Source organism: Odocoileus virginianus, chromosome 9 (assembly GCF_023699985.2).
Source record: "Odocoileus virginianus isolate 20LAN1187 ecotype Illinois chromosome 9, Ovbor_1.2, whole genome shotgun sequence".
NCBI classification, from domain to species: domain Eukaryota; kingdom Metazoa; phylum Chordata; class Mammalia; order Artiodactyla; family Cervidae; genus Odocoileus; species Odocoileus virginianus.
The window spans coordinates 49,025,089-49,048,497 of record NC_069682.1 but is presented as its reverse complement, the minus strand read 5'-3'; the positions used below and the strand labels follow the sequence as shown (position 1 = coordinate 49,048,497).

At 52.7% G+C, this 23,409-nt stretch overlaps 1 protein-coding gene and 1 long non-coding RNA gene across 4 annotated transcripts; one reads left to right on the top strand and one right to left on the bottom strand.

Annotated features, from left to right (window-relative positions):
* Positions 1 to 779: 779 nt before the first annotated feature.
* On the bottom strand, positions 780 to 10,363 carry LOC139036705 (uncharacterized). Its single transcript, XR_011489539.1, has 3 exons — positions 10,153 to 10,363; positions 7,310 to 7,494; positions 780 to 3,163 (listed from the first exon to the last, which is right to left on the bottom strand). It is a non-coding gene; the product is annotated as an uncharacterized lncRNA (long non-coding RNA).
* A 126-nt stretch (positions 10,364 to 10,489) lies between these two features.
* Positions 10,490 to 23,140, top strand: ADISSP (adipose secreted signaling protein). 3 transcript variants are annotated; one of them, XM_020877093.2, is made up of 6 exons: positions 10,490 to 10,651; positions 17,316 to 17,431; positions 18,702 to 18,844; positions 21,189 to 21,327; positions 22,156 to 22,278; positions 22,516 to 23,140. In XM_020877093.2, exons 2-6 carry the CDS (start codon positions 17,413 to 17,415, stop codon positions 22,614 to 22,616), a joined length of 525 nt encoding a protein of 174 aa, XP_020732752.1. In that variant the 5' UTR covers positions 10,490 to 10,651; positions 17,316 to 17,412; the 3' UTR covers positions 22,617 to 23,140. The 3 variants fall into 3 exon arrangements, with proteins under 3 accessions (XP_020732752.1, XP_070328475.1, XP_020732753.1); XM_070472374.1 differs by having other exon boundaries at positions 17,257 to 17,431; XM_020877094.2 differs by lacking the exon at positions 10,490 to 10,651 and adding an exon at positions 11,007 to 11,105.
* The last annotated feature ends 269 nt before the right edge of the window (positions 23,141 to 23,409 follow it).

Here is a 23,409-nt window from a genome sequence, read left to right as displayed (position 1 = left end):
TAGACTTTTTTTTCCAAGAGTTTAGTTTTCTTTAATTAATTAATGTATGGCTGCACTGGGTCTTCCCTGCTGTGTGTAGGCTTTTAGTTGCCTTGAGCAGGGGCTACTAGTAGTGCAAGGGTTTCTCACTGCAGTGGCTTCTGTTGTTGCGGAGCAGCACTGGCTCTAGGTGTGGGGGCTTCAGTAGTTGCAGTACCCAGGCTCAGTTGCCTTGAGGCATGTGGAATCTTCCCAGACCAGGAGTCGAACTGTGTCCCCTGCATTGGCAGGTAGGTTCTTAACCACTGGACCACCAGGGAAGTCTGAATTAGAATTTTTTAAAGCCCATATGGACTAAACAAAATACATCTATAGCTTACTCTGGGCACATCGTCTGCCACCTTGAAAAATAGACATAGGACTGCAACTGAGGGAGAGACAAGTGGGGCACATGGACTGGTGGAGTTGGATAAAGAGAAAGCATCTAGCAAGAATGAGTGGGCTGAGATCAGAATGTGGAGATCTCCCGATGATCGGTCATCTCAAACACCAGAGTGTTCACGTTTCACCCAAAATGATGCTAAGAAGTTTGAGGTTTTTCTGGACACTCCCAGAGCACAGAGCACTTTGGAGCAGGGTAGGATTCACTGGAAACGATAGCTCAGGAAGATCTGTCAACAGGGTGTTAACCAGAGACCAGAAGATAGGTTAGGGGTCACAGGGATCCAGCAGAGGGTAGTGTTATGCCCGATGTCCGAATCCCCGAGCGGGAAGAGAGAAGGCCTCCAAGACAATGCAACTCGCAAAAAAGGGAAGTTTATTGCTGACTCGAGTCAGGGCTCCTGCCGCACCCAACGCAGTGGTGCAGGGTCAGAGAGCCCCAAGCCCAAGCTATTACACAAATTTATAGGGTGAGCATAAGCAGTTGGTAGCTGGCTTAAGTGGATTGGTTACATATTTGCAAAGCAATTTTACTGCTCCAAACTTTCACGGGCTTTTTTCAAACTTGGGCGTTCGCGGGCTTTTTCAGCTTTCCCCTGATAGGTTCCCTTTTTCTTACTGGGCGCATGTTGATTGGCTGGCTCCAGGTGGCCTGATGGGGTAGGGAATCTTACCATTTCAGGGGAAACCTAAACTTAGGTCCGGGCCGCCTGTCATGGTGTTAGCCCTGGCAGCTTCACATTCCCCCCTGTCTTGTTGTTTCTGTAGAGGAATCTTTCTCTTCATCCTGGGCTACCATCTGATATTGTTGTTTCAACACCATAATCTGAATGGTATTTAGACGTTCTTTAATAAATGACATTAGCCGGTTTAAAATACAAGGGCCAACCGTGAGTATTAATAATAGCACTATAAGTGGGCCCAGGAGGGTGGAAACTAAGGTGGTCAGCCAGGGGGAGTGTTGAAACCAGGACTCAAACCATCCCTGCTGGGCCTCCCGTTCCCTCTTTCGTTGCGCCAGTCCTTCTCTCACTTTTGCCATAGATTCTCTTACCACTCCTGTATGGTCTGCATAGAAACAACATTCTTCTCCTAGAGCTGCGCAGACCCCACCCTGCTGAAGAAAAATCAAATTTAATCTTCTCCTATTCTGCAAGACCACCTCAGACAAGGAACTCAGAGACTTCTCTAAGTGGCTGATTGATTCTTTTATGCGAGTTATATCTTCATCTATAGCGGCTCGTAGGGAGGAAAACCCTTGGTCTTGCAGAGATAGTGAAGCTATTCTTGTCCCTGCTCCTGCCAGCCCAAGACGGAACAAGGTTGCCATGGTGATCGCACTGATTGGCTCTCTCTTTTGTCTTAGCATTTCCCGATCCCAATGTGAGTACATAACCTCTTCAGGGTGGTATAAGATTTTTGGCATTACAGCAACCAGGACACAGAATTCTTGACTCTGGTTAAAAACCTTCACATTTAAACATGGGGTTAGCCCAGTATGTGAACAAATCCACCAACCCCCAACCTCTGGCACAATCCAATTTTTGCCATGTAAGTGTAGGTTACCAATAGTCTGGGCACAAAGGGGAGTTTTATCACGTGGTACTGTGCCCAAACAGAGTCCCTGTCCCCAAACCTCATTCATTGTGAGGCCAACCTTGCGTTTTTCCCATCGACATTGGGGTGGGTTCTGGCCTGAAGACAAGTTGTAAGAGACGTTGAGGCCTATGGCCTCATAGAAGGGGGGGTGAAGATTATAACAAAGCCAGCAGGATTGGGTCGCATTAGGGTTGGTACGGTTTAAGACTGTAAAGGCTGCATTCACTAAGGCCCATAGGGAGTCCTGAATTGCTGAGCTAGTGGTAACAGTCAGAGGGCCAGGGGTTTCCGTCAGGTTGCCTCCGAGGCTCGGGGTAGAGGAGATGTTAAATGTTCCCAGCAAGCTTGGTCTGGAGGTGGTTTGCTTGGGGGTTGCCTTGTGCCCCTGTGATGTTTTGACAAGATTGGGACCTAAACTATGTACCTGCACCGGCTCAATAACCTGTTTAATGATTAAAAGCTCACCTGGGTAGGGGCCGGGCCAATTTACGTGAAGCTGAAAACCCCAAGTCAGTCCTGAGGTCCAGCGGTTTTCCTTTTTCGCCCATTCCTGGTTAAATTGTACTCGTACCTGAGGCCCCTGGTGTCTGTGGTCCTTGAAGGTGAAGTTAACTAGATCTCTGTTCCCAACATCCCACCTCAGGGGTCCATCACAAGAGGTCACACAACTCCAGCTCCTGCAATAATAGCTTTCTATGCCACCACAGGTTTTCCAGTTATTTCTTACGTAGCCCGGGCAAGCCCAGAACCCCAACCTATGGTTTTTTATCCCATCCCTATAGTACTTGTCATAGAGACCGTCCTGCTTTGCGAAGAGGCTTGAGAGGTCGAAGTTCAGGTCCGGCCACCAGGTGTTCAGCGGGTGGATTCCTGAGGTCTCGTTGAGCAGCTCATGAGTCCGCCCGTCGTTGAGTTTCCAGGTGATCTTAGCAGGTTGATGGGGGTTGTGACTGGTCGCTCCTGGGTCGATGAGAGCTGCTATCAGCAGGAGAATTAGGAGGCCTCCTGGCGGGCGAGTTTCAGTTTCAAAGGATTTGACGGGTGAGGACTCGCCTTCCATTCTGCTCGCGCTTTTTCCTGTTCTTCCGGTGTGGCTTGCCGCACGCACGTGACTGCAGTGAACCCAGGGTCCAATCCCGTCGACCTTGACAGCGGTAGGAGTGGTAAGGAGAACAACATAAGGGCCTTTCCATCTAGGTTCTAATACTTTAGATTGGTGTCGTTTTACCCAAACCCAATCACCTGGGCCAATATTATGTGCGGGGATGGCCCCCTTATTTTGGCCCTCGTGTATCTCTCAAATCAATTTCCAAACATGGTTATGCACCTTACTTAATGCCATCAGAGTTTGCTGGAATTGTCCCCAAGTAGGGGGTGGCAGGCATTTTCCTTCAAAAATAGGACACACAGGAAGGGGTCTTCCATACAGAATCTCAAAAGGGGTAAGATTCAGCTTATAAGGGGTGTTACGTGCCCGAAAGAGTGCAAAGGGTAGGAGGGTCACCCAGTCCCTGCCAGTCTCTATTGCCGACTTTGTCAAAGTTTCTTTTAGGGTCCGATTCATTCTCTCAACCTGTCCTGAGCTTTGGGGATTATATTCACAATGTAACTTCCATTTCGTCCCCAGAGCTTGGGCCAGCCCTTGTACAGTCTGGCTCACAAAGGCAGGTCCGTTATCAGATCCCATAGTCACTGGCAGCCCGTACCTAGGCACTATCTCCTCTAAGATTTTTTAGCAACCACTATTGCTGTCTCTCCCTTAGCAGGGAAGGCTTCCACCCACACTGAAAAGGTATCTACCAGAACCAACAGATAGCGATACCCGTACTTGCCTGGCCTTACCTCAGTGAAATCTATCTCCCAGTGTTGCCCTGGCTTTTCCCCTCGGTACCTCGTTCCCGTGTGCTGCTTCTTCCCTGCCCTCATTAGCTGGCATGCTTTGCAAGCCTGAATTATCTCTCGTACAGTTGCATTTTGTTGAGGGAACCTCAGGCAGGCCATCTGGAGAAGTGTTAGGGTCTTTTCTTCTCCCAAGTGTGTAGTTGTGTGCAGGTGTTCACACAGGTGACAACCCAGGGTGGCAGGCAATATCAGGTTGTTGTTTTGATCTCGGTACCATCCATCTTTGTCATCCTTCTGGAGGGTGGTATCCTCGTTGATCCAGGCGAGATCAGGGAGGGAATATTTGGGAACTGGTGGCAAGGTCCCCATACCAGGAGGTGGAAGTCCCACGGCTAATATGGGGGCGGCGTAGTCCCGGCTAGCTGCTTCTCGAGCGGCGCATCAGCGGCACGACTGCCCCGTGCCTTAGGATCTTCTCCTTTCTGGTGACCGGGGGCATGTACTATAGCTACTGCCCGGGGCAGTTGGACAGCTTCCAGGAGCCTGCAAATCTCGGCCAAATTTTTGACCTCCTTTCCCTCAGCTGTCCAAAATCCCCTTTCTTGGTATATTGGACCTTGAATATGGGCAGTGCTGAAAGCATATCAGCTGTCAGTAAAAATGGTGACTCTCTTCCCTTTGGCTCGCTCCAGAGCCTGTATTAGGGCAATCAATTCTGCTTTTTGCCCAGAAGTGTTTGGGGGAAGTGTCTCAGCCCATATCGTCTGTCCTGAATCATCAACTATGGCGGCTTCCGCCTTCCTTTGCCCATCTTTTACATAGCTGCTCCCATCGGTGAACCATACTAACTCACTGTTGTTTAGGGGTACGTCAGTTAAGTCTTTTCGTGACGCCAGGGCCTCAGCCAGTATCTCACTGCAGTCATGGAGAGGGCGGTCTTTCTCTGGGTCAGGTAGGAGCGTGGCCGGATTCAGGAAGCAAGGGGTCTGAAAACGCACCCGTGGGGCATCGAGCAGCAAGGCCTGGTAATGTGTCAAGCGGGCATTGGAGATCCACTTACCCAGCGGCTGCTTCAAAACCCCTTCAATGGCGTGGGGGGTGTAAACCAAGAGTTGCTGTCCATACGTCAACTAGTCAGCGTCGCGGACGAGGAGGGCAGTGGCTGCGATGATGCGAAGGCAAGGGGGCCACCCGGTGGCCACCGGGTCCAATCGCTTCGAAAGGTATGCCACCAGCCGCTTCCCCGGTCCCCATTGTTGCGTCAAGACCCCCTTTCCTATTCCTTGCTTTTCATCTACAAACAGCTGGAGTGGCTTATTTGGGTTAGGCAGGGCAAGGGCTGGGGCTTCTAGTAGGGCCCGTCTGAGTGTCTGGAAAGCCTGTTTCATTGGCTCAGTCCAAGTCCAGTTTGGGGTCTCTTTACTTCCCTCATACAAGGGCCGGGCCTTCTCAGCAAACCCCATGATCCACAGTCTGCAATATCCAACAGTCCCCAGAAACTCTCTCACCTGGCGGGGGGTCTTGGGCTCTGGTATCTGCAATATTGTTTCCTTCATGGCCTGGGTTAGCCACCTTTGCCCTTGCCTGATCTTATACCCCAAATAGGTGACCTCTTGCCGGGCTATTTGCGCCTTCTTTGTGCTAGCGCGATACCCCAAGGTGCCTAGGGTCTGTAAGAGGTCCCCGGTGGCACGGCTGCATGCCTCCTCGGTGGTTCCAGCCAACATAAGGTCATTTACATATTGTAGCAGAATGACCTCTGGGTGGCAAGTCCGATATTCATAGAGGTCCTCACTCAGAGCCTCATTAAACAAGGTAGGGGAGTTCTTGAACCCCTGTGGGAGGCGGGTCCAAGTTAATTGTACTACTGGTTGGCCTTCCCCCTTGGTCCACTCAAAGGCAAATATCTCCTGGCTCTGGGCCGCCAGGGGTAGGCTGAAAAAGGCATCTTTCAAGTCCAATACAGTGTACCAAGTGTACTCAGGCAGAAAACTGCTCAGGAGGGTATATGGGTTAGGGACAGTGGGATGTATGTCACTCACCCGTTTGTTGACTTCTCGCAGGTCTTGGACAGGTCTGTAATCTGTCCCCCCAGCTTCTTGACCGGCAGTAAGGGGGTGTTCCAAGGGGATTGGCACCGCTTGAGAATTCCGGCATCCATGAGACGTCAAATATGGGGAGTGATCCCCCGCTGAGCTTCCTGGCTCATGGGGTACTGTCTCACCCTTACAGGAATTGCCTCGGCCTTTAGCTTGATGACGACCGGATGTCTCTGTTTGGCCAGTCTCATTCCTGCCGTTTCTGCCCAGGCCAATGGGTATTTATGGACCCACGGTTGCACATCTGGTGCTATGGTCTCTGAGGGCTTAGGCGCAAAAAGTCTGTATTCATCTCTTAAGGCTAGGGATAAGACATGTATCGGCTGTCCAAGTCCATCCGTGACTGACATTCCCCCAGGGTCAAAATGGATCTGAGCATTAACTTTAGTCAACAAGTCTCTTCCAAGTAGAGGGGCTGGGCATTCTGGTATCACCAAAAATGAATGGGACACCTGGTGGGTCCCCAGATTTACTTTTCGTTCTGTGGTCCAATAATATCTTTTTGTCCCCGTGGCTCCTTGCACCAAGCTGGTTTTCTTAGACATTGGTCCCAGTTTTTGATTTAAAACAGAGTGTTGGGCGCCAGTATCTACCATGAAGCCAACGGGTTTCCCCTCCACATGTATGGTTACCCAGGACCGGGGAGGGGTGCGGAGTCTTGACTCCCCTAGTCACTGTCTTCCCCCACATATAGAACTCGAGTTCCAGGGGAGATTCTCTCTCTGGGTCGTTCCTCTCCTTGGGTCCCTCTTAGGGCACTCGTTTTTCCAGTGCCCCTGTTCTCTGCAGTAGGCGCACTGATCTTTCTTTAGGGCCTGCCTCTTTGGTTTCTCTTTTTCTCTCGTCCAGGGGTCTCGAGGTTCCCTCAATTCTGTTCCGGCTTTTATCCCCGCAAAAAGAATCTGGGCTAGCTCCCTCTGGTTCTTCCGGTTTTCCCTCGCCCTATGTTCCCTATCTTCTTTCCTGATCTTCTCAGCTAATTCCCTTTCCTCCCGTCGAATTTGTTCTTCCCTTTCTTCTGGGGTCTCCCTATTATTAAATACGTTTTCAGCTGCTTTCAGTAAATCTTGTCTTCTCTGTTCTCCCAATCTATCTTTTGTAATTTCTTTCTAATATCTGGGACTGCCTGATTTACAAACGCTAACAGAGCTGCAGCGCGTGACTCCTCAGCCTGGGGGTCCATAGGTGTATATTGCCTAAAGGCTTCCATCAGCCTCTCTAGGAAGGCTGCTGGGCTCTCAGTGGGCTCTTGCCTTACTAATTTACCTTTGCCAAATTTGTCGGCTTTCTTGCTGCGGCCCGCAGGCCAGTCATCAGAGTCTAGCGATACACTCGGAGATGCTCCCTACCTTCCGCTCGCTCAAAATTCCAGTTAGGCCACAACAGAGGAAACCCCTCGTCTACGAGATGAGGCTGGGCGGTTGGACTTCCATCGGCCCCCAGGACCCGTTTCCGCGCCTCTGCCAGAATTCGCTCCCATTCTTCTGTGGTGAAGAGCACCTGCAACAGCTGCTGACAATCATCCCAGGTGGGGCTGTGAGTGAACAAAATGGAATCTAAGAGGTCAATGAGGCCTTAGGGTTTCTCTGAGAAAGGAGGGTTTTGGGTCTTTCAATTGTACAGGTCACTCGTGGAAAAGGGCCAGTACTGATAGGTTCGCTCTCTGTCCAGGTTAGCTGGTCCCACTCAGACGGGGAGCGCCTGAACAGTGGATGAAGGTAACTTTGGATCTCCAGGGTCTTGCCCACCCCTATCTCCCCTAGTTCTCTCCCAGGTCCCCAATGCTGGTCCCCCCCTCTTGGTCGGTTCCTGTTTGCCCTCTTAGCCCTCTTGGTTCACCCATGGGAGCTTCTCTCCTCGGAGGGAATTGCAAGGGGGGTACATATGGTGGAGGCCTCATCTCTGTTTCTAGATCTATCAGGTTTGGATAGGATGATTCCTGAAAGACTAGTTTTGGGTCCTCTTTCTTTTTGGTTTCCTCTGGGGGGGGGGGGGTCTCCATCACCAGGACCTGTGAATTCGAAGAACTAGGAGGTTTGTGAACAAAAGGTTTTAACCACTTAGGCGGACTTTCCACTAGATCCTGCCAAACCATGACATAGGGTAACTGACCCTGATGGCCCCAGGGATCAGGAGCCATAATCTTCTCCTTCACAGCCTATATGATGGCGGTTGAAACGTGCCTTCCGGAGGCCATCCAACCCGGAAGGCGGGCCACTCTGCAGAGCAAAAGGTTATTAATTTACTTTTCTTGACTAGCAAAGACAAGTTATGGGCCCTGGCCCTGACATCCGAAAAATGGTCAGTCATGAGGGAAAGTGGGGTGGATTCTCCCTGACCCATGATCAAAGAATAAATGGTAGGGAAGAGAGAGAGAAGAAGTCACTGAGAACAACCACCAAAAATCCTACCGAGAGTGGTGGCGGCCAAGAGGTTGGGCTTATGGTGTGCTTTTGGAACTGTTTTACATGCCTGCGTCATTGCACAGAAGTTTTCTTTCTGGGGGCCAGCACCCTAGGAGTTTCTAGCCCGTTCCATGACCCCCTTATCCTCTCATGGGAGTCTTCAAGTGGCAGGCGCCCTAATGGCCTTTAAGTGCCTGACCAGTGCTCACACGAAGAATTTTAGACCACGTTCTCAGTTAGGGATGTTAAAGGAGAGTTTCACCTGGCCGGGCTCTAGTTACTGAGGCTCACTTATTGTAGGGCCTTCAGAATCCGCCAGAGTGTAGCCCTGGCTGGGACTCATCAATTGCCCCCACAACCATTCGCCTGTTCACTGAAACTCCTGAAAAGAAAAGGAGTTGAGGGCAGATCAGAGAAGAAGAAGAGAAGGAGAATAAGTCAGAAGAGAGAGAAGAGAACGATGCTCCAGAAGAGAACGAGACCATAGACAATGCCGGCACACACACAAAAACACGGAGAGCCCAAGACAAACACACAGACAAATGTCAGCCTACAACACAGCGCTGGGTTTTCGGGCCCCCTGAGTTTTCTTGCCCCCCCCCCCGGTACTAGGTTCACCTTACCGAATGGCGTCCATTGCTCACCAGACTCGGGATCAGGAGAGGAACTCTCCTTCCCGCAGAGCCGGCTGCCTTCCAACACGTCCACTGGCCTTGGTCTTAACGCCGGCTGGCCTAATCCCCTACAGAAAGCTTTCTCCCGTGCCAGATACCTTCCTGCCTCACAGCAGGGCCTCGGATTTACGCTGGACTTTTTGTCCTGCCTGAGCACCGGTGCTATTTTCTATCCTTCCCCTCTGTCCTGGAAGTGTTCTCTTCCCCCAGTCAAGGGATCCCGGACGAGCCACCAGATGTTATGCCCGATGTCAGAATCCCCGAGCGGGAAGAGAAGGCCTCCAAGACAATGCAACTCGCAGAAAGGGAAGTTTATTGCTGACTCAAGTCAGGGCTCTCTGACCCCGCACCACTGCGTTGGATGTGGCAGGAGCCCTGACTCGAGTCAGCAATAAACTTCCCTTTCTGCGAGTTGCATTGTCTTGGAGGCCTTCTCTCTTCCAGCTAGGGGATTCGAACATCGGGCATAACAGTAGGAGCCTTGGAGGCTCCCCAGAAGCAGTGACCGCGGTCTTTCTGAAAAGAAGCTGGCCTTCAGCCGCCCATACCATCTCTCTCCTAGTTATGTTGTTAGAAGGGTTCATTCCCCGAGGGTACTTTAGGGACCCTGTTCCAGCCAGCGAAATGGGGAGGGGGGTGTTGTTTGTTCAAGGACCTGTAGGCGGAGCAGCGGCTAGAACCCTTAAAGATCTGAGGGCTACGTTTTTGCTCCGAAGGCTCAGTGCAGGTGCGCACCCTGGGACGCAGAGCCAGGTGCATCCTTCTGACACTGCGACTGCCTCCACAGAGACCGAGAGCAGAGCCTGTGTTCCCCGGAGGCGCCTGAAGAGGTTCTCCCAAACCCCACCTCGCGGTGCCTTCTTTGTTCTGAGGCATTTCAGGGCCAGCCGGGCGCCAAGCATGCGTCTCAGATCCTCAAGGCAGGGAGATTTCCTCCGAGGCAGGGAGATGAGACGGAAGAGGAAGATGCAGAAACCAGAGATCGCAGAGCGAGAATGAGGGTTCCTCCCCTCCAGGTCAGGACCCAGCGATACCCGTATCAACTGCCAGGCGGGCTTGGAAGCCTAGGGAAAAAGGCAACCTCCAGGTGCCCCACCTAGCTCTGAGCCCCACCTTACGGCCGCTCCAGGGGGCGGAACACGAGGGACGCCCCTTCCAAGTTGAGCGGAGACGGAAAGTGCAAACCCCAACGCTGAGAGTGGATGCGCGTTCAGTCCATTCAAAGTTGCTTCTTCCTTCTCCGGCTTCTGAGCGATTCCGGTCTTTGGCTACAGCGAACTCGAGGGCTAACTTTATCGCGAGAACTTCTCGGGCCCTGGGGCGTGGGCTCTCACTGCGCAGCCGCAGGGCCTCCTGACGCAAAGGCGCATCGCCCGTTGGCGGTTCTCTGGCGCCCGCTTATTGGTTCGAAGCTCCCTCGCCCCGCCCCACCCCCGTCGACCAACGGGCGGGGGGAGGGGCGTGCCCTGGCGGCGGGCGGCGGCGGCGCGGGGCTCTCTCAGGTTCGGTGTTGAGCCCCGGCTGCTGCCGCGGTCTCCAGAGCTGCCGCCTCAGCCACTGCCGCAGCTGCGGTCGTCCCTGACCGTCGCGGCCTCAGGGTGCTTCCCGCACGGTGAGACTGCTCTTCCTTCTGCCACCTCCCAGTTTCATCCCACTCACAGAGATCCCCTCCCAAACGAGCCACCGTTCTAGGTAGTCAGTGCCTGGGACCCCTCCGGCTGGGGCTGGAGCTGGAGGAAGGATCCGCTGCCGGGGCCGGGCCAGGGAGGGCTCCTTGGCACCCGAGCTGGGGAGGTTTTAGGCCCCAGGGCCGCAGGTGACCGTTAGGTGGTAGAGTTGAAGTGTTTTCCGCGGGGCGCTGTCGAGGGCACGTGTGACACAGTGAGGGTGGGGGCCTATGGGGTCAGCGCCGTCAGCAACTCCCAGCACCCCCTCCCCACCATTGTCATCGCCTCGCTGCTGACCTTGGACGAGTAGTCTCTGAACCTCGCGTGGCTCGGCACCTTCAGGGAGGAGGGCAGTGATGTTGGGGAGTATGGGCTCGCCAAACTACTGCGTCAGCAGAGGTGATGGTGGGACAGAGAGGATTATCTCTGAGAGACAGAGCCGCCGCCTCGCAGCCCGGGAGGGATGTGATTTGGGGTGGAGGGTGGGGGCGGCGTCCAGACGCATTTGTCCCCTTAGAAGATGAGGATAGGATGGGGATGGAGGGTAGAGAGGATACAGATTCATATACCCAGGCCCCTGATGTCTCTGGGAGCTTGGTGATTTACCACCCCGCTGTCACAGAGCAGGAGGCCTTCCTTTAGGTTCTGGACCAGTGTTTCTTTTAGTGAGCAGGGATCCTGGTGGACTGAGAAGGGAGACATTCAGTTGCTTTCCCTCTCGAATCTTGGCTTTGGGAAGTGTGGGTAAGGCGTTTCTCTGCCCAGGGAGCTGAAGCAGGTCAGAGGCAGCTGTTGCCCCCTGGACCTGGCCTTGCCTGTGTGGGGCAGTCATTCTGGAGGCTAGAGGTGTCTAAGCACCCTCAGGCTAGAGGGATTATGGGGAGGAGATGCTGGGGAGAGGAAGGCAGCATTTCTTGGGGGAGACAAGAGGATGTGAGATGGTGGGGTCCTTTCTTCAGTTCAGCCCTGCTCCACCCATTTTTGAGAGAGAGACCACCCATACTTACCCTTGCAATTTTGGCCTTCTGGAGGAAGGAGGAAATGGAGTCACATCGAGACTGAGTTGCTGTAAAACTGCCACAACCACTCCTGACCTCCAGCCTTGCCTTTCCAGGCCTTGTTCTAGGTATGCAGGCCCTAGTGAGCTGGGACTGCTCTCTTGTTGCAGAGCACAGGCTCTAGGCACGTAGGCTTCAGTAGTTGTAGCACGAAGGCTCAGTAGTTGCTGCTTTCAGGCTCTGTAGAGCGTGGGCTCAGTAATTGTGCCTCATAGTTGCTCCTCAACAAGTGGGATCTTCCCTGACCAGGAATCAAACCTGTGTCTCCTACGTGGGCAGGCAGATTCTTTACCTCTGAGCCACCAGGGCAGCCCCATGCTTGAGCTTTGAGGAACAGCTTCTGTGGGACTGAGTGCTTAAGCCAGGACTGAGCCCAGAATTGGGGTGGGGAAGGTAGGAGACTGTACAGTTCCTGGCTCAGAAAATACTTCAACAGGTTGAGAATGGGAATTGCAGAATGCATGAAAAGCAAGGCCCCAAGAAGCATGTACCTAACCACAAAGCAGAGGACATGCTGGGGCTGGTCCTGTGATGCCTGGGACTTGGGGGCTGCAGAGAGGTGCTGGGAGCATGCAGCTGTGGGGTATAGGGCAAGACGGTGGCAGGTCCTGGAGCTCTACTTTGCCATGAACAGACTGCCTTTGGCCCACTCTCCAGCCTTGGACGCCAAGTGTGGGACAGTCTGGAGTAACAGCTAGCACCCTGTGTGCATAGCAGGAATCTAGGGGGTTGAGAACTCTGAGTTTCTGTGTAACTGTCTCTCTGCCCAGCTGCCATTTCCTTGTTTCTGTTCCTTATGCCAGAGGCGCCAGTGGGCCTGGCTGAGCCCTACCCTGGGTAGGATAACCTTGAAGCAGCTAGTCTCTCTAAAGCTGAGAGGGACCTGAGTGGGGAGCTCTCTGTTTCCCATAGAGAAGGTTCTGCCAGTTTCCCTGAGAGAGTATCTGAGAGCTGAAGAAGTCCCCCAAGGCCCTTCTTCCAGCTTCCAAACCCTCCCCATCCCTTGACTCTCCGTGGTATCACCTCTGACAGCTCATTTAAAGAGTGGGTGTCTTTTTTTTTTTTTTGCTGGAATGAGGGCATTTCCCAGGATATATATTCTTCACATTTTCTTTATAAGTCCTTCTGATTGAGGGAGGTGGACAGTGAGTTCCCAACAGTCTGCTCTCTGGCAATCCCTGGAGAACTTGCTGGCCTGGGAGTCAGGGAGAGGGGAGGCAGGATGATGGAAGGGAGAGGAGGCCCCTCAACCCTTGAGCTATTTTCTGAGAAGGCTAGAGTCTCTGGGGCCTGCCCTAAGGGCCATTCCTGACTGCTCAGGATTGACTTGAAGTGCTTCTTTGATGCTGAAATTGCTGTTGCTTCAGAAAGCAGTCCTTTGGGGGATTTGTTCTGCAAAGGTGGGGCCAGAGTGGGGAGTGCTATCACAGCGCTTCAGGCACCAGCTGCACCAGACCCACTGAGGAAGAGGCAATTGCTTATTCCTGTGCTACAGGTGAGGAAACTGAGGCACTGAGGCATGAAGTAACTGCCATGCAGCCTGAGTTTAAACCAGGTCTTTGGGGTTCTAGAGCTCATGCTGTTTACCATGGCCCTGCTGCCTCTTGGGGGCTGAGCTGCTTGGGCAATGATAAAGATTTGGCTGGCACAAGAGGAGCCTGGGGCTTCAAGGGTGCCTGGTGCTTCTCTTTGGACACAGCTGCTGCAGGAAGAGGCCTGATGCCCTCTTCTCCCGATTCTAATGAAGAATTGTGTGTGGCACAGGGTCTGGCTCACAGGGGACAGCGACCAATGAGGCTTTCTGCTCGGAAAGGAGCTTTTCCAGCCTTCTTTGGGCCTTCTCGTTCTCTGTTCTCAGTGCCCAAGGGTTACAAGGCAATGCCTGAGTGTTTGCTCTATACTGAGCTCTGCGCAGTGCAAGAGACACAGGTCCTGCCCTCGTTGGTGGTGGCAGTAGGGAGGTAACAGCTGATTGTGGCCAGGCTAGAAGATGCCCTGTGGGAGGCACCACTCTGAGATGGGGGAAAGGGAACGCCTTCCAGCGCAGGGGTTACTAAGAGAGCAGGGTGGGGAGCTCTTCTTCTGACAGCCTCTGGGCCCTGATGTGCTATGTCTGCCTAAAGGGCCCACTGAGGCCCATTCTTGGGCTCCGTTTAGTTTGGTCCTTCATTCATTTAATGGATTTAAAACTAACACAGCTGCTCCCTGCCAGATGCTGGGCTGGGTGCTAGGGACACAGGGTTTGTCAAAAGCACAGTCGCTGCCCTTGCACGGTGGCAGACAGAGATATTAAATGATCCTAGAAGTGAAAAAGGGAATTCTTTTTGAAGATTTTCAGGCCTATCCTGGAATGGGAGGGGGTGGGAATGGGTTGTGCTGCCATGAAAAGGGTCCCCAGGCTGAGATGTGGATGGGAGAACAGAATTGTTCCAGGCAGATGGATTGGGTAAAGGCAGGCAGGCAGGCAACGGGCAGTGGACAGGGGAGGAAGACAGGTACAGGACCCTGCATATAAAAGCCCCAGGAGCCTTAGCTTACCAGCCACTGTTTCATCCAGGCTTCCCAGGAAGTGTCCTGGGAAGGATTGCCATTTCCTACTCCAGGGGATCTTCCCAACCCAGGGATCGAACCCACATCTCCTGAGTTTCCTGCATTGGCACGTGGATTCTTTACCACTGCACCACCTGAGAAGCCACAAAATTATGATTGTTGTTGCATAGTCACTAAGTCATGTCTGACTCTTTCATGACCCCATGGACTGTAGCCCACCAGTTCCTCTGTCCATGAGATTTCCCAGGCAGGAATACTCAAGGGAGTTGCCATTTCCTTCTCCAGAGGATCTTCCTGATCCAGGGATTGAATCCACATCTCCCGTGTCTCCTGCATTGCAGGCGGATTCTCTACTGCCGAGCCACGTGGGAAGCCTGGGAAATGGGGGGATCTTGTCATTTTTCCCCTTGCTGTAGAGATGTGGCTGGAGCAGCCTCTGCGCAAGGTAGGGGGAAGGCCTGGTCCCCTTGCTCTTGGCTGTGTTTCACAGGCTCTGAGTCCGCAGCTTCGGGGGTGGCCGGAGCGGGTAGGTAGGGCAGGCCGCTCTCCAAGGGCCAGACTTTCTGGAGACAGCCTTAGGGGCTGCCCTTCTGGGACTGGCCCAGAGTGTGGGCCTGCGGCTATTCCTGCATTCCTGAGGCTCTAGGTTTGCCCTTCTCTGTACCTCCTGAGGCTTCCAGTGGGAGTGCTTCTCATACCCAAGCTGTTAGCCCTGCCTTTGAGGTGGGGCTTGGGCCTGGGTGGGCTTTTGCACTGGGAAATGGGCCTGCTCCTCTGTCCATGGGATTCTCCAGGCAAGAATACTGGAGTGGGTTGCCATTTCCTCCAGGGGAAATAAGGACATACTTCTCTACATGATCTAATTCCATTATTTCACCTAGCTGATCAACTCTTATTTCTTAATGTCATCTAAGATCCAGTCCTGTTTATTAACATTTATTTCCCAGTTATCTCCCAAATTCTGTTTTTTAGGTAGTTAGAAATCCCCTTCTACATATATTTTTCTTTTTGAAACTGACGTGGTGGGAAAAACCAGGTCAGTTGTCCCATAGAGTATCCTGCCTTCTTAGTCTCTTTGTATATTAATTTAGCACAGCAGTTGGCAAACTTTTACTGTGAAGGGCAAGATAGTAAATATTTTAGACTTTGCAGACTATGTGGCCTCTGTGGCAACTACTCAGAGTAGTTTTAATATGTGTCCTCAGTCATGTCCGACTCTTTGCAACCCTGTGGACTGTAGCCTGTCAGACTCCTCTGTCCATGGAGTTTTTTCCCAAGTAAAAATATTGGAATCGGTTGCCATTTTCTCCTCCAGGAGATCTTCCTGAACCAGGGATTGCTTTAGTGCAAAAGCAATTTTAGGTGGCAGTCCAGTGGTTAGGACTTTCACTGCCAGGCTTTAATCCCTGGGTCAGGGAATTAAGATCCTGCAAGCCGTGAGGGCACAGCAAAACAAAGAAACAAATAAAAGCAATTGTAGACAACATGTAAACAAATGAGTACTTGGTTGTATGCCAGTAAAACTTTACAAAAAAAAACAGGAAACAATGGCAGCCTGACAGGCTATAGTTGGCTCATCTCCTATCTAAAGCAACTTCCCTCTTTTATTAAAATTAGGTCACTTGTCTTGCAGAATATCTGGCCTTCTGGGTTTGTCTCCTTGCTTTCTTGTGGAGTCATTTAATTGGTTCTGCTTGCAGGTTAGACATTTGGGGCAGAACTGCCCCCGTCAGTGGTGCTGTGACTTGGTGCTGCTTCACATCAGTAGGCACACTTGTGCCCGGTGTCCCATTCTGAGTGAGAGGAGGCTGACTAGTGCAAGACTGGCTGATGTCACTTTGCTCCTTGGTAAACTTGTTCCCTTTAACCTGAGGTCATCTGTCAGTGGTACTTGTGCATCTGTGAGCATCCACGCCTTCCTGGTTTAGCACCCACTAAATTAGTGTTGCTTCCAACATTTGTTTTTGGGGGGGTTGCAGAATTATTTAGCATTCAGTCATTCCTTTGTTAAGAAAGAGCTATCCTTTAACCACCAGAGCAATTTGGCTTCAAGAAAGACCAAGAGACAGACTGAATTAGTTCTCTTTAAGATTGCCGGTTTTCAGAGCAGAGAGTTAGGGTGTTGGTATTGTCGGTAGTGACAAATGAGGGTTTGGATTTGTTTTGCTTTCTTCTTTTTTTCATAATCACTGTGAATGCTCTGATTTTATATAGTTCCATCTGTTAACATCAATTGCATAATATTCTCTTTGATGTTGAGATGGTCCCAGCCCAGTGTTTCAGAGCTGTGCTGCTTACACAGGCTTCCTGGGGGTGCCTCCCACTGCCTCTGCCCTGAGGCTGCCCTTGGGGAGCTGAACTGGAAGGCCTGCCAATCAAGCCAGAGTCTGAACTGTGAGTTCTGATGGGTGGCAACCCTGTCATAGGTGCCTGTTCTGTTTGATAACCAGGAGGGAAAGCTCTAAGAACATGTCTTATTATATAGGCCCCCGTATTTCACCCCCTCGAAGCATACTGTTAATTCTGACCTGGATTGACTTGTGCAGCGAGAATACTGTGACCTCTGGATGTATGATGGTACAACCTGTGTGTCTGGGCTAGGCCAACTCCTGGATCACCAGCACCAAAACTGGCCCCTGGAAAGTGCCAGTGAAGTCCCCTTCTTTTGCTGGCTGCCTCTTCCCACCAGCCTCAGGTCTTGCTGGGCACTAGAGTTCTGGGCTGCTGCTTTGACACCCAGAAACTGCAGCTCAGTACATACTGGCCAGGCTGTGGGTCAGTAGTGTGTCAGGCAAGGGCGAGGGCTTTTGGCAAATGTGGAGTGGGTGGAGGAGTAGGGGGCAAAAGCCCCCTCTGCTTAGGGGGTGCAGGTACCACTTGGGCTACTGAGAGCCTCAGGGGTTTGGGTTCTTCCTGAAGGGAAATCTCTGCTCTCCCGCCAGCCACAGGCCCATCAGTGGCCCTGACCCTTGCCCTCCCCTCCGCACCCCCCACCCATCAGGCTCCTGCTGGTGTCCCTGGAGCATGGGAGGCTGCTGAGTGTGACCGGTGGTGTCCGGCAGGAGCTGCGTGTCTCACCCTGTGGCAGGAGGGCGTCCATGGCTGCAGCCAACAAGGGTGAGTGCCTGCCTGGTCTGCTGGGGTTTGTAGAGTCTTCTAGTGCACCCTGGTGGAAAGGGGTATTGTTGCATGTGGGGTCTGCATTGGCTCTGTGTGTGTGTGTGTGGTGTGTGTGTGTGTGTGTGTGTGTGTGTGTGTGTGTGTGTGTGCGCGCGCGCCCAGGCCCTAGCAGGGAACCTTGGTGTGCTGACCTGTGGAGGTGTGTGCCCTCGTGGCCCCATGTTCCAGCCTCCCCGTTCCACTGTAGAGGTTGGGAGCACAAGGGGCTTGGTGTGAGCACTGAGGCTCTGAAGTGAGTAGGGCTACAGCAGGTTGTGGAGAGAAATTTGGGTTTCATTCAGAGTCCAGAAGGACTCATAGAAGGTTTTAGGTGAGGTAGGATATGAGGGTTAAATCTGAGGCACTCAGCAGGGAAACATGGAAATGCCAGGTTGACCCCTTGGGCCTCCATTGAGTCTTCATTGTGTGTAAAAACCCAGGCAAGGACTGGCCCAGGCCCCCACTAAGCTCCTAATAATCTGCCTGCCTTAACTCCCTGACTGCCTGGCCTTGGAAAACCTAACCCAGTGAGGGACAGCTGAGGGCCATGTGAGGGGTTAAGCGGAGGAAGGAAAGGTGTCTCTGGGAGGGGGCCTGGAGCTCCCCTGGGTTCTTCTTACCTGCCAATGATCAGTAGTGAGGTTTTAGAGGAAGCTGCAGCCCTTTCTTGGAGGGCTGAGTGTGGTTTTTGACCCTCTGTTTCTCCCACCCCCAGCCAGGTCCCATGGAGCCCAAGCTCCTTCCTGTCTCTGCCCTTCTCCCCTCTCAAGGGGGTCAGCAGGAGGGGCAAGCAGAGGGCCTCAGGACTGGCAGACCTAGAAGAGAAGGCCTGAGAGATGGGGAGCTTGGAAACGTGAAGGAGAGCACAGGGCAGGGTATCCTGAGCACTGGGGCTGCGTCCCGCACTGCCTGGGGTTTGGTCAGAGTCAGGACTCTCTTCCCTGTCAGCCCCATTCCCTCTAAGTGAAGGGTCATATTAGCTAATCCCTAAATCCCCCCATACCTTCTCTCAGGGTGTGCATTTTCTGTGGGAGCACTAAGTAGGCAGGGGCAGATGGGAGTCTCAAGCCTTATGATCTCCACTGTCCAGTAGGATGTGGCCTAGCTCAGCAGTGGATGCTGACTGATATGAAGGGGCAGTCACAGGGGCAGGGCAGCGATGCGGTGGAGTAGTTTCCTGGGGCTCGAGAAGGCAACAGCCCCTGGAGCCCTCTCCCACTTTTTGTAGGCAACAAGTCCAGAGTCCGGAGTATCCGCTTTGCAACAAGCCATGATGCAGAAAGCTCCCAGAGTCATGTCCACTTTGATGAGAAGCTGCATGACTCTGTGGTCATGGTCACACAGGAGAGCGACAGCAGCTTTCTGGTCAAGGTATGTGCATACCTCTCCCCCTTATAATCATCAGCCATATTCCCTCTACCTTCTCCCTAGCCCTGCCCAGATTCCTGGGCCTGTTCCATTTCCTCTAAGCTGGCTCCATCTTTGTCCTTCCCTGGGCCTTGGTTTCCCCATCTGTAAAATGGGAAGTGTGAGACTGTGATGAGATGAGTGCACTTAGAATGTTACTTGAATGGGAGTGGTGCTGCTGTTATCATCAGCATCTCCCCAACCATTGCAATTGGAAGGCAGGTGTCCAGACTTTGGTGTCACAGGCCTGGGTTCAGTTCTGGGCCTTCTATTTTGGCTCTGTGACCTTGGGCAGGTCAGCTTGGTTTTCCTTCTCTGAAGTAGAGACAATTGACACCCCAAAGAGCTGGAAATGGAAGGGTGTATGTATGTGAGGCTAATTATATTGATAACACGGTGTGACTTTATTTACTCTGCTTTGCCAAACTTCTGGCTGATTTAAGCTCTTTGCAGTAGTATTTATCACCCCCATGATTTTCCCTTCTCCCTCTCTTCTAGTGTCCATACCTCGTAGACCCTTGGCTCCTCCAACTGCTGGGACACTGTTAGATCCCACATCCATTTGGGAGGGGCAGGAGGAATTCTTTGGAGGGGATGGATTGGAGGGAAACAGGGAGTGAGGCCTTAAGGTTGGACAGTACACCAGGGCTCCTGTGTTGAGCTGTGGAATGCATGGAGGTGAGCATGGTGGTTGGCGTCTGATCTATTGAGACTACCCTGAGGAGGGGCCCAGAGTCATAGCCATTTCTGCCCAAGTCTAAAACCCTTGCTCTTTCTCCAAGAGCTGATAGTTTCCCCAAGGGAGCAAACAGAATGAACCCAAACTTTCAAAAATAGCTCCCTGCCTCCCATTGCAAAATCTATTCATGTCCATGGCAGAGAAAATTTGGAAGATAGAGAAAACTATAAAGAAATTTAAAAGTATCTACAATCATACTATCCAGAAATAACTATGGTTAATATTTTGATGTGTGTTATTCCAGTTTCCTTTCTAGCTTTCTTTCCAAAAATGAAAAGCTGGTATACTAGTGTACATACTGTTTTTTGCTTGCTTTTGTTGTGATCCATCTCCTGTTTGTTTCAGTAAATAATTTTCCATGAGATTTTACAACTGCCTGATATTCCACTATATCTGTCATCATTGATTTAGCTGGTTCCCTGTTCCTGGTGTTACAGTTGTTTCTATTTTGTACTGTTATAAATAGGGCAGTGATGGTTTGGTTTTGTTTTTTTACATCTGAGTATTTCCCCAGGGAAATACTTCAAGTGGTGCAGCTGGATCACAGGGTCACCATTGGCAGGTATAGCCAGAAAGCCCTCTTGAGAGGTGTGCCCTCTTTTAGCAGAGTGTGGGAACCATAGGGACTGAGCTTTATCATGCAGTGACATCATACTGATCCTATTGAAAGGTTAAATGCTCCCCCAAAGGACAGGGCCATCTATTTCCTGAAACTGAGCAGGAGAGCATGTGCCCTGTGAGCTGTGGATAACTGCACGCACATTGCCCCTCCTGGACTGGCACTCCAGTCAGCCTGCCTGCCTGACAGCTACCCTGGCCTGTGACCTGTCACACAACTGAGTTTCTGAGGATGGCAAAGCTGTGTGTATGAACAGCAAAAATTGCCCAGGCTGTGAATCAGGCTGTTGGACACAGTGAGCCTTTGAATGGGCAGCCATCCATGTTCATGTGCCAGCAGGGCAGGCTGGATTCCAAGTTCCATGACTGGTGCCAGCCTTGTGGGCCAGCTCTGGGCTGACAAAGCTCATCTAGTATCTGTTTTTATGATTCTGACCCACCCTCCATCTTGTGCTATCTATGTTGGCTGGTGGCCCCACCATGAGTGACTAGAGGACCAGTGTCCCTGGGCACATGCGGATAGTGGTGGGGGCAAGTGGATAGCCTGTGTCGTGGGGTTTTGAGCCTTCCTTGTGGCCACTGGCTGGTGCCTTGCTGTGTGGCAGGAGTAGCCAAGAGGTCCAGGGAGGACTATAGCTTGACTACGCTGTGGCCTTCAGCCAGTCATTTCCTGGCTTCTATTTTATCATCTACAAAATGGGCCACCAAGGAACTTCAGGGCCCATGAGACAGATATGGGCCAAGTGATGGGGTGGGGTCCTTGGAGAAAGGGCCTGGAGCTGCCAGGCCAGGAGTGTGAACCAGCTAGAATGACGGGAGTCAGAATCCCCTGGGATTGTCAAGGAAGCAAGTGGAGGGCCCACAGGACCATCAGTGGTGCACCCTGGTGGACCCAGGGGGAGACTGAGAGTGAAGGCGCCTCCATCCCCTGCCCCCCCCCCCCCGCTGCAGGTTGGATTCCTGAAGATCCTGCACAGGTATGAGATCACCTTCACCCTACCCCCAGTGCACAGGCTGAGCAAGGACGTCCGAGACGCGCCTGTCCCCAGCCTGCACCTCAAGCTCCTCAGCATCATGCCCATCCCAGAAGGTGCGTCCCCTGCTTGGGGTGCTGAAGGCGTGCCCTCCTCCAGCAGAGCCTGGGTGTGAGCAGGAGTGACAGCATGGGTACTTCCTTCCCCCCCATCGAGGGCTGAGGAGTAGCTCAGAAACCAGGAGACATGATGCCTCTTTATGGGCCTGCTGTGTGGCAACTTGGCAGGTTCCATGCCCCAGCCCTCACTCCTGGACAGAAGTCCACGGGCTCAGTGTCTGCTCACTGCCTGATGGTTACTTCAGGGGGATGGTGGGAGCTACTGAGGAACTGCTCTGGGTCTCTAGCCCTTCCTTTGCCAGGGGAAACCTACTGGAACCTCAGGAACTTTGGGCAGCTACCTCCCAGCACCCACCAGACCTGAAGCTGCTTTTCCATACCCTGCCACCTTCAGCACCCCTCCTCCCAAAGGCTAGGGAATCAGTTTCACCATTTACAGAAACCCCAGCTTCAGTTTCATGTCCCCCCTACCTCCGCTTCATGACTTTGCCCTTAAGTGGGTTGAGCAAGTCTCCTCAGGTCTTTGCCTCTTGCCACCTGATCTGCTCAATCCCTGCCCTGCTCCTCCCTCCCTCCCCCGTCACCCTCTCTGCCTGCCTGTGTTTTTGGGGAATCCCACCTCTTGCAAGCCTGAGTTTGACTTCTGGCCTACATGTAGAGCTCACTGAAGAATGGCCAAGTTCCAGAGGCCTGTGTACCCAGCCCTGGGGGCAGGGGTGGGGGTAGTTTGGGCCATCCTTGCTCCTCTAGAGGTCTTGGTGGTGGGTGGGGACCCGTGAATGCTGGGGAGCAGGAGGCCACAGAGATGCTGATCGCCCTGGGCAGGTTACAGCGTCAAGTGTGAGTACTCCGCGCACAAGGAGGGCGTCCTCAAGGAGGAGATGCTGCTAGCCTGTGAAGGTGGCACCAATACCTGCGTGCGCGTGATGGTGCAGGCGCGCGTCATGGGTGAGAGCTTGAGGCCCGGGTCTGGCTAGAGGAGAGAGGCACCAGCTTGGCCTCAAGGAGTTTCCACCCTCCTTAAGTCTGAAAAGGGGATCCTTGTTTTGGCCCATTCCCAGTCTCCTTGGTGGGTGCCTTTCTCCTCATCCTCTAGCAGAGCTGGGAGGGAAGGTAGAGGAGTCCCCTTGGAGTAGGTGGGGCTGGGGTCCAACCTGGCATACTGACTTGTCACCTGTCTTGCAGACCGACACCACGGCACACCCATGCTGCTAGATGGTGTCAAGTGCGTGGGTGCTGAGCTAGAATACGACTCAGAGCACAGTGACTGGCACGGCTTCGACTGAGGCCCTCGGCCCCACCTGCCTCAGGGCCCCTCAGCCTTAAACCCAACCTCATCTCCCCAAATGCTGCGTGACGGTGTGGCTTCCTCACCCTTCCCCAGGGTGGGTGTGGAGGTGGAGGGTCCAAGGGCCTCTCATCTCATTTGTGCCACCTCCCTTTCTCTCCAACATCTTCTCCCACTTTCTCCTGTGTGCCTCAGCCTCCTGCTGGAAGAAATGGATTGAGCCCCCAAGGAGGCTATCTGAGGAGGGCCGGGGGTGGGTCATACCCACCCCTACCCCGAGCCATAAGGGCTCTAGTCTGAGCCTAGGAGAGGAGGGAGCTGGCTCTGTGGTAGAGCTGTCCCTATTACTACTGCTGCTGTCTCGCTTTAGCCACCTCTCCTGTCTACTCCCTTTTTTCCACTGCTGTCCATGGTGAGGAGGAGGGAGATGCAGTCCCCAATCCCTGCCCCCTAGGTCTGTGTTGTTTTTAAATGACTGGTTGGGATAAAATCCTGAAGAAATAAAACTTCCAGTGGATACCAGAGGCCAGCAGGGTTTTTGTTCTCCAGGGCCCTGAGAACGCCCAGTCCTTGCAGATGGGACAAGGAAGAGTTTTGACTATTTACTCTCTTTGGAAGCAGAGTTTCTTTGTGGTATTATAGCACCTAACCCCAAAAGAGGTATGTGCGGGTGGTGGCATTTTGGGCCTGCCAAGACAACAAAGCCTGCACGGGGAGGGGCCTTCCACCCAGGTCACAGAGGGGTCTTGTGGAGTGGGGTGTTGTTTGGAGGGCTTGATGGGAGACAGCAG

What these genes read in the sequence shown, in the direction of transcription:
- ADISSP (XM_020877093.2), top strand. An exon ending in ACAGCAGCTTTCTGGTCAAG is followed by an intron (nt 18,845 to 21,188) that starts GTATGTGCATAC and finishes CCCCCGCTGCAG; the next exon opens with GTTGGATTCCTGAAGATCCT. An exon ending in CATCATGCCCATCCCAGAAG is followed by an intron (nt 21,328 to 22,155) that starts GTGCGTCCCCTG and finishes CGCCCTGGGCAG; the next exon opens with GTTACAGCGTCAAGTGTGAG.